This window comes from Nematolebias whitei, chromosome 3 (assembly GCF_014905685.2).
Source record: "Nematolebias whitei isolate Nwh7 chromosome 3, NemWhi1, whole genome shotgun sequence".
Taxonomy (NCBI): Eukaryota; Metazoa; Chordata; class Actinopteri; order Cyprinodontiformes; family Rivulidae; genus Nematolebias; species Nematolebias whitei.
The window spans coordinates 9831780-9842358 of record NC_056500.1 but is presented as its reverse complement, the minus strand read 5'-3'; the positions used below and the strand labels follow the sequence as shown (position 1 = coordinate 9842358).

At 38.5% G+C, this 10579-nt stretch overlaps 2 protein-coding genes across 2 annotated transcripts in view; both read left to right on the top strand.

Annotated features, from left to right (window-relative positions):
• The window catches only part of rabgap1l (RAB GTPase activating protein 1-like), a 111026-nt gene that overhangs the window by 36484 nt on the left and 63963 nt on the right, over positions 1–10579 (top strand). The window lies entirely within an intron of this gene.
• Positions 7707–8963, top strand: gpr52 (G protein-coupled receptor 52). Its single transcript, XM_037697958.1, has one exon. The coding sequence runs from the start codon at positions 7791–7793 to the stop codon at positions 8907–8909; it is 1119 nt and encodes a 372-aa protein (XP_037553886.1). The 5' UTR covers positions 7707–7790; the 3' UTR covers positions 8910–8963.

Below are 10579 nucleotides of genomic sequence, written 5' to 3'. Positions count from 1 at the left end.
ATATATATATATATATATACTGTATATGTATATATTTTTATATGTATATATATAGATATATATGTATATATATGTATATGTATGTATATATTTATATGTATATATATATATGTATATATATATATATGTATATACTGTATATACATATCTCTAATAAATATATATGAGAGTTCTACGATGGAGTTAAATTCAAAGCAGTCTGCTCCTCAGCTATACAGTGTTAAGTTATTATACTGTATATGAATGTTTCTGTTCAGTGCTCTGAGATGACTTCTGTTGTGACTTAGCACTAAATAAACTGAATTGAATTGAATTATATACAGACATTTTAGTTTTTTTGTACAATTTTTTTTAAATGCATGCCCAATAAAAGACAGCTATAGTAATAGACAATGTAAAACACCATTAACTGTTTGAATAACATCAGCATTTAGTATTATTATTGTAGCTATTTTTTTAGATGGAGCTTCTTTTACATGCAAGCATGAGCAAAAAAAACACTGTGATGATTATGTGCTGCTGATCTCATGCTGCTGATTTATTTCATGCTGCAGTATTCATTCATACTCATCTGCTCACACAGACTCATGCTGCTGTTGTTCAGCATATTATTTTCACTATTAAGTGTTTAGCATATGTCTCAGTTTAGTGTATTTCTTAGTTTATATCTTAGATCCATAGTATTGTTTATTTTACAATTTATATTTTGCTATTGTTGTGTGTAACTGTGACCTTGTGTACACAATTTCGTTCCACCTCATGTACCACATGTGATGCGAATGATAATAAAGAACTTTGAACCTTGACAGATTACCACTCAAATTTTATATGAACCTAACAAATAAGAGCATTTTGTGTAGTGAAAAGGAGGTTTTGTTCCCAGAGAGCTAAAGCTTCAGCTGCAGCACATGCATTGATCTCTCATTCCTTTATTCATTTGGTTTAGACGGTTATCCCTTTTACATAACACTTTCAAGCCCTCAGTGTCATGTTTGCAATGACTTAGGCAAAACAGGAGGTTCGACCAGTTTTGGTTGACCATTGTTATGTCTCTGAGCCTGAAACTGGAAGTAGTCGCGGAGCCAAGTTGTGCGAGTAGATATAAAATGGGTGATGGCATTGTAAAGCTGCACTCTAACACACTGTCTGGTGCTGTCACTCAGCTGACTTTGCAATGTTGACTTCCGATGTAAGCACGAATTGTCGCTACACGTGTCTGGCTTCACTGGTTCACGTGTGACTATTAGTGGCTTAAAGAGAGTCTTGTCTTGATTGTCTTAGTGTGAAAAGGTCAACAGAGAACTAATGACTGGGTTAGCCAATTATTTTATGAAAAACCATGAACTCATCATGAAGGCTGTATTAGAGAGCGTACACCCTTTGGATCTGATTTGGATTGAAAAGTTTACCATTTAATTTTTTTATGTTTCTGCGTTGTATTTCTTTACATCGCAACAAATGTGATGTATAATCCTTACTAAACCTCTCTATTTTGACTGTTAAACTACTTTTGAACAAGAGGGTGAATACCCCACCTAACTATTTGCCATTCTCAGAATAAATCTCAAAGCCAGGCACCTTTTAATGCAGGGTCTAACCTCCCTACTTATTCTAACACATTGCTGTTGATTCTGAAGTCAGCTGGAGCCCAGAGGTGGAGGAGGACGGGGTGCTGGGAAACACTGAAAGGTGAATCAGCCTCCACCTTTGTTTCCGAGTGGCCCTGCTGGCTTTGTTTTGGAGCAGAATGAATTATTAACAGTAGCCTTCTGGTCATGTTTTTCATCAGCGTGTCCACCACCAAAGGGAAAGAGCACTGTGCTGAGAGAGTTCCATTGACTGGCTCCATTCAGAAGGACGGTGGAGTTGTTTACATGATCTGTTTTTAGTCTTCATTTTGTCTCGGTATTTTTAGTTGTCCTCCTTTTTTCACTACTGTTGTTTTTATTTATTCTACTGTTTCCCCTGGTGTCCCCATATATAAGAGTATTTTCTTAAACTGACTTATTAAACACTAAATAACAGTCAAATTGAAAAATTGATAAACTGTCAAATCAAAAAGTATTTGGTTTCATTTAACATCTTACCTCCCCATCAATCTGGTTTCAGGAAACACCACAGCACAATGACTTCTTCGCTGAAGGTTTTTAATGAAATCGTTGAAGCATTGGATGTAGAGGATTATTGTGCTGCACTTTACTTAAACCTGTCTAAAGCTTTCGATACTGTGGACCATGACATCTTGTGTCATAAGCTCTCAGAAATTGGTTGCTCAAATCATACCATTGGTTGGTTCAGTAACTATCTCTCAGATCCGAGGCAAAGTGTTCAACATAATGGTACTTCTTCCAGTTATTTAACAGTCAACAGTGGTGTACCACAAGGCTCAGTCTTTGGTCCCACCCTCTTCACAATCTACATAGGTTATGTAGGTCAGACCATCCCTGATGCATCCTTACATTTCTATGCTGATGATACAGTTGTTTATTGTCGAACAGTTGCTAAGGTTTTCCAGCTTTTGCAAGCCGCTTTTGACATCATCCAATCAGATTTGTTTCGTCTCAAACTTGTCCTAAACGCCAACAAAACCAAAGGGATGTTGTTTTCAAACAGGAAGTCGGTCCCAGCAGTTCTTCCTTTGATTTTATCCTCGAATGGTGCTCCTATTGAATTTGTCGATTCCTACAAATATTTGTGTATCTTGGTCGATTTGCATCTCTCTTTTAAGCGTCACGTGGAAAACTTGGTAAAGAAACTGAAAGTTAAATTGGGTTTCTTTTTCAGAAACAGATTCTGTCTAACTCTGAATGCTAGGAAACACCTTGTATCTGTGACTTCCCTTCCCTCCATTGATTACAGTGACATTATTTACATGAACGCACCTACAAGCACCCTGCAGATGTTGGATGCTGTCTATCACGATGCGTTAAGATTCATAACTGGCTGTAACTATCGTACCCACCACTGCACCCTGTATTCACTGGTTAACTGGACATCATTAACTTCACACAGACTCTCTCACTGGTACATTTTCATCTTTAAATCACTGCTTGGTCTGCTGCCTTCATACATCTACTCCTACATGTCACTAAGTGAGTGCAGCTACAGCGTGCACTCTCAGGACTTTATTACATGCAGTGTCCCCTCAGTGCGGACTGAACTTTGCAAAAGGGCCTTCTCCTACTCAGCTCCTGTTTCCTGGAATATCTTGCAAAAAACCTGAAGCTCTCGACCTTGGCCTCTCTAAGAGCTTCAAACATCTGTTAAGTTCTTGGCTAAAACAATGCAGACATGTTCCTGTAGTTTTCTACACTGCCTTACAATCTAGCTGTTTCTGTGTCATTTTTTCAAATAACATTTTTTTTTTATTTGTTCTTCTCAATTTGTATGCATTATTTTATGATTGTCTACTGTTGTCATCACTCTTTGTTAAAATCAGGACTCTCTTTTAAACGAGTCCCCAAGGCTCAATGGGACTAACCTGTATAAATAAAGGTTGAATGAATAAAAAACCAAATACCTGATTTGTATTTAAGTTGAATCTCTTCTGTTGTTTTTGTTTATTACCATAGGTTTTATGGCAGTACTTTACTTAAAAAGACAAACCAGAATTTAATGCTATAAAGCCACGTTTTGACACTTCATTTTATTTATATTTTTGAGGGTCATAAAGTTTCTAATGCAAACCTATTGCTGTCTTACTTTAGTTTTTCTCCGATAGAGCAATGTGTCGAATTTATCTAGAAATGCATTATTTTACAATTTAAAATGTCTAATAATGTTTGAAATTCCCTGTCATGATCAGGTGGCTTAGAAACTTACACTTAAAGTAACTGGAACCACCAATTTTGGTTTATTGTTTTATAAAAAATTTAGTTTGTGATATTACAGTGAAAAGCCTGAAAGTTCAAAAAATGTTCAAACCTGAGCTCCAGGTTACCATAGCTCTTGTGGTGCTGCGTGAAAATTTTAGTAAATCTGTCAACATTTAGGACCAACACTTAGATTGAGTCTTCTGCAACAATTACTGCAGCTCCTCTGCATAATTAACATGAATTATTTCTTCTTCTTTTTTTAATATGACTTTTATTTCCAAAGAAAATGTCACATAATGAAATGGTGCTTTTGAGAAAAACAACTGGATAAAAATAAATGAATGAATAAATAAATAAATAAATATTTATATATAAATAAAATAAAACTAATGTCCTCAGCCTTAAAAATAAAACAGCAGTTTGGTATTTCTTCAGGCTTGGCAGCTCAGCCACCAAAAGACAATTTGATTTTGTTTTGAAATATCATCAAATCTTATTTGGATGGTTACCTGTGGAGATTGTCACGGTGGCACAGTTGATAGAGCTGTTCCCACTCAGCAAGAAGGTCACCGGATCGAATCCCGGCCGGGAACCTTTCTGGGTGGAGTTTTCATGTTTTCTCCGTGCATACGCGGGTTTTCTCCGGGTCCTCCGGTTTCCTCCCACAGACCAAAAACATGCATGTTTGTCTGATTGGTAACTCTAAATTGTCCCTAGGTGTGAGTGAGAGAGTGAATGGTTGTTTGTCTCGTTTGTTTCTATGTGGCCCTGTGATGGACTTGCAACCCGTCCAGGGTGTACCCCGCCCCTCGCACAGTGATTGCTGGACATGGGCACCGGCGACCCCCGTGACCCAAAATGGAATAAGCGGGTAAAGATAATGGATGGATGGATGGAATTGTTGTGTGTCTCATTTGTCTCTGTGTCCCTGTGATGGACTGGAGACTTGTCCAGGCCAGGGTGTCCCACACCTCTCACACAATGGCTGCTGGATATTGACACCAGTGACCCAAAAAGGAAGAAGCGGGTAAAGATAATGGACGGCTGGATAGATGCATGGATGGCTGGTTACCTGTGCATTTAGTAATTTATGTTTTTATTTTTATTTAGTCCCATTAGGTTGTATGCTTTAAAAAAATTAAATACAAAAACTTTTGTTATTTTTATGACAGTTTTGCCATGTGCAAACTATAAAAATGTATAAAACTATCATTTCCGTGCAGCTCTACCACCAAATCATCTTTTATTTCTGCTGCTTTAAAAAAAATCTTTCACTTCCTCTAGGTACAGAGTTGTTTCTAAAGTAACTGTTTTAAACCCATTAAAACATTTCCCATCAGTCTGTCAGTCCTGACTTTCTCCAATATGCTTCAACAGTTTGAAAAGAAAATGCATGAAGCAAAGTTGTGCTATATCATCATTTTCTCACCTGTTCTTTGATGCTTAACATTTTTTCTAGTCTACCGTCTGCTTTGCCAGTTTGCCGTCACTTGATCTTTTTTATCGTCTACTGGCCAGAGGATGCTCCCAACTCGAAATGCCTGACAACTGTAACCAAGGGGCAGGCATACTGTAACTGTACTAAGCTGTTGTTTGAATAATGAATAAATTAAGGAAGCAGGAGAACCTGATGTTTGGCTGGACTGTAGGGATGTGTTCTGCAAAGCTGAATGATAATGCAATATATTATTTATGGTAAAAATAAAAAGATTTTATTTATCACTGGTATACATCAGCGGTGTGTTTGACAAAAATGGAGGTTGGGCACTTGTAATGAGACAAACTTTTCTTCTTTTCCCCAAAACTGTTGTGAAAACTAGATTTTTTTGTGTTTACTCCTATATATTATTGGAAAAGTAGGTGAGAATGGAAACTGCGAGGAAGGAGTGGGACTGAAACAGAAGGAAAAAGATGTGGAGTAAAAAAGAGTGGGCGGAGGAGTCTAAATAGACTGAGAGATAAGTGGTATGTAAATAGGAAATTAATCCAAAAGTATCTCAGGGGTTAAAAACCTGATCTGAGAGAGAGGATAATGTCTGAGGATGCCTCAGGTGCAGCCAAGAGGGGAGGAGGCAGGGAGATCGACAAGGGAGAGGGAGGGTTTTGTTTGGGTGTGTGTGTGTGTGTGAAGAGAGAGAGACTTGAGTGTGCATGCTGGAGAGATGGCGTTGGGAGGGAGGAAAGTGCAAGCCAGTCGCAGCATCTCTCCTCACTGCACCAGGGCTGAGGGACTTCACGTCCTCCCTTTCCCTCGCTGCAGAATTAACTCATTTCCATCAGCGCAGTCATCTTTTTTAAATTTATTATTTATTTACTTTTGCTTGTTGCTTTGGATAGATGCATTCGTTTCAGTTCTTACGCTGCGATCCAAGGATTTTTTTAAATTGAAAACATCACTTGCTCAATCTTGAGTTAAAAGGGGCTTTTTTTGGAAAAAAAAAGACCGTGCTACAATCTGGGACTCCGACTGGGACATGTTTTTTGGTGTTTTTTCACCCCCCTGCTAGAGTGGATTCTTCTTTTGTTGTGCTGCCAGTGTTTGATTCAGAACAACAAAACTGACATAGGACTAAAAGACAAGGTGATGAGATCCCATACTTTAACAACTTCTATGAAAATTTACAGTTTCATGAAGCACTTGAAGAGAAGACGTCAAGCTGTGCCGACCGCTGCCAGTGCTTCACAATGTCACCGCAAGAACGCCAGGTGCAAGTTTACAGGATAAATGATTTTGGATTGAAAGCCTGCTTTGCATCTGTGTGCCACAGGATTGCTGAAGAGTTGGAGTGGAGCGCTGAAATAGTCAGCTGGCCTCTCATTGCTCGTGGAGAGTCCTTTCATCTGTCTGCATGGGAGTAAAGGGGAATCTGACATTCAGCACCTTAATCGGCTGCAGGACATTCAATATTTTTGCAGCTTCCAGTCCACAACATTATTTATACTTTTGGATCGCAACTTCGGATCCCTTTATTGACGGAACAATTTTGATACTTTTTTTTTTTAATCTCATTCTGCCAAGAGATGCCTTATAGTTTTTCCTCTCTGTCATATGTGCTGAAAGAGCTGTGACACTATCTAATGCGGAGATCCCTGTGTTGTTGTAGCCTGTGTCTGTGTTTTGATTCAGACAATAGCTGGGCATACATGGGATTCAGACACTGACCAGAGGACCACCAAAATAAAGGAAGCTTGCTGTTATGCAGTAAAAACCCAAGCACCCATGGCAGTGATTTTTTTTAATTGAACCTGATGTTTTTTATAAATATATAATTTTTTTAAATATTTGCAACACAAAGAAACAGGTTGCTTGAACATTTTTTTATGTAAAAAAAACCCCACCTTTGTTTGTTCAAGTTTGAAATTGGAGCCATGTGCACTTTTATTGCCTTTGAGAGCCTGCCTGCAGAAAAAGTAGTGTACTTTGTTTTACACTTTACCCTTGTCTTTACCCTTGTCACATCTTCTGTGGTTTCTGTCGTGACAACCGTTTAAATCCCCAACCTGCTGGTGGAAACTTTCATTAAAATCAAGCGTTGATCCCAACAGACTGGGACATAAAGCAGCTGGAAAACTCTCCTTTGGGATGGATGCTGTCTGTAAAGCTATTGCTACCCCACTTTAGTCTCACCGAAAGGATAACTCTTGCTGTTTTTCTACTCCTGACATATCCACCAAATGCTTTCTCCTACCATGTATGACTGGAAAGTAGAAACAAACAGATTGGCCTATCCTCCCAGAGGCTGTATTGATTTTCCTCCAGTCTGTGTTCATTTGAATGAGACCCATCTATGTGAGAGTAAGGTGAACAAAAGCTTGAGTGTGCTTGAGAAAATATTGAGCTTTCTGATGTGAGTGAGGCTGCAGACACCTGGTGAAGAACTGGAAGGGGGGAGACTGGCAGTTCTCCAGTTTCATGACAGCGGCCTCATGGGTGGCACACTACAAACCTGACTCGCTTGGCTAGCACCAAGAACAATGAACCAGTCGGAATTGTCAGTGGACTCGATGATTCCCGCTAACAACAGCCATAGAGATTTTTTTCCTGACAGGGTGTCCAACCACTCCTGTCCATTGGGCTGGGTGTTAAAGGACGGCCCAGAGGCTTGCATTCTGGAGACTGCTGTCATTGTGCTTTTGACAGTGCTCATTATTGCAGGAAACCTAACTGTGATCTTTGTGTTCCACTGTGCTCCTTTGCTGCACCACTACACCACCAGCTATTTTATTCAGACTATGGCCTATGCTGACTTACTGGTTGGTCTTAGTTGCTTAGTCCCCACTTTATCTCTGCTCCATTACCCAGCAGGTGTCCAGGAACCAATTACATGCCAAGTTTTCAGCTACGTTATTTCAGTTCTGAAGAGCGTGTCAATGGCATGCTTGGCCTGCATCAGTGTGGACCGCTACTTGGCCATAACTAAACCACTGTCATACAATCAGCTGGTGACACCGTGCCGACTGCGAGGCTGCATCGCTCTCATCTGGGTCTACTCAAGCTTGGTTTTCTTGCCCTCCTTTTTTGGTTGGGGCAAGCCAGGATACCATGGAGATATATTTGAATGGTGTGCTCAATCCTGGCCGACCTCTGCCCTCTTCACAGGCTTTGTTGTGTGCTTTCTGTATGCACCTGCAGCGCTTGTGGTCTGTTTTACCTATTATCACATTTTTCGTATATGCCAGCAACACAACAGGGAGATCAGTGAACGCCGGGCACGCTTTCCCAGCCAAGAGATGGAGGCTGGTGAGGGGAATAATGGTGGACATCATGGAGGGCATGGGCCAGATCGGCGCTATGCTATGGTACTCTTCCGCATTACAAGTGTTTTTTATATGCTTTGGCTGCCCTACATAATCTACTTTCTTCTAGAAAGCTCTCATGTTCTTGATAGTCCTGCACTTTCCTTTATCACCACCTGGTTGGCCATTAGCAACAGCTTTTGCAACTGTGTCATCTACAGCCTGTCGAATAGCGTATTCCGCCTGGGCATGCGCAGACTCTCGCAGACTATGTGCTCCTTTAGCCATTGCGCCGCCGATGAAAGAGACTTAAGGGAGCCCAAACCAAGGAAGAGGGCAAACTCTTGCTCCATCTGAGGGAAATGCTTTAAGTGTGAGAAATGAATAAAACATTTTAATGGATTGCAGTTAAATTGGCAAAGTTGAAAAAAAAAATTTTTTTTCTTTCCTTTCTCTTTTTTTTACCATTTTGGCAATACCAATCATGTTACTTTATTTAATAATATCAGTTTATTCCAGGGGAAGTTTACTTCATCAGACCTAGCATCTAGAAAATACTATAAATTGCAAAATAATACTAACATAAATCCAAATATGACATATTCACTTCATGCTTGTTCATCTAGACAAATTTGTTCAACTGTTTTCTGGATATCTTTATAATTTCCAATAACTGTTATTCATAAATAATGTGTAATGTGCATTTAATGTGCCAAATATCCTGTTTAGGGGTTGATAGTTTTTAGATGCTTTACAGATGTAAGCATGCAGATGTGACCACGATAGTAGCTGCTGATAAATATCAAACTGTTTAATTATTTTGGAGAAAGTGAGCATTTTTTACTGCTCTTTTTCATTTCCTCTTGAGAAAGTGAATTGCATAGTACGGATATCAGGTGGTTTGCCACATTTTCACTTTTGATAGCCATTAATCTGACTATTGCAATTTGAGTCTAGTGGTAACCTTGTACTGGTTATTAATTTGTCAGGATTTTTGTCAGTTCCTACAATTTCCACCTATTTACTGAAAGCACCTTGTTTCTGAAGTAAAGGCCAAGGACTGGGATATTTTTCTTTCTATTTCAATCTTTATATTGAGGAAGTAAGTAAGTAAGTTGATGCTCACCACAGGTAAATAATCATCATACTGAATTTTGCCCAAGTTTTCCATTTGTACCCTTTAAATACCTAAGAATTTGCTATTTTGATATGAAGTTCAGATTAATTACTACAGCTATCATCCTGAGTTGAAACTCTTGGGTGTTGCTTTTAACCCTAAATTTGAAATTTCCATTAAAAATAATATTAATTTGAGTGCAAACCTGATTTTACCAGGCTTTGGCTGATGTTGTTCTCTTTAAAATATGGTAGTGGATTTTATTTTGCTGCAGCAGTTTTGGATTATTGTAATCTGATGTAGTTTGACACCGCTGTGAGGATAAAACCCCGCTGATCTGAAATGACATGCTCCGTTGTGTAAATGTTTAAAGCTGTCAGACGCTTATCTCTGTTTGTTGAACTGTGTTGAAGAATGCTCTTTTATTTATTTTTTTCCTGCATTCTATTTGAACTTTTGTCTTTGATAAATCTGACAAGTTGCAGCCCCAACACTACAATCCCTGAATGTCTTGGTGACTTGATGTCTAATGTGCAGTCTTTACAAAACAAATCTTTGACCTGAATTTTATTTTTATGTCATTTGTGCCAAGTAGCATAGTTCTGCAGATGACAACATTTATGTGTTAAAATTTGTTCCTTTATGAAATGTTGTTTGTTATTGTTTTCTGTCTGGCTATATAAGATGTTATTTTTATTTTACTGTACTCTCCAAGTTTAGTGACTTTCCTAAATTTTCAACATTTGTTACATTAAGCAGATTATGTAGCTGTTCAAGCCAGTTAAGCTGGGATTCTCACCTGTTGCTCAAGATCAATATTGTATTTATTCCAGCTTTGATCAATGGATAAAGTATAATTAATTTAGCATATATATATATATATATATATATATATATATATATATATATA

Coding starts and splice junctions, on each gene's coding strand:
- gpr52 (XM_037697958.1), top strand. CDS start 7,791: ATGAACCAGTCGGAATTGTCAGTGGACTCGATGATTCCCGCTAACAAC.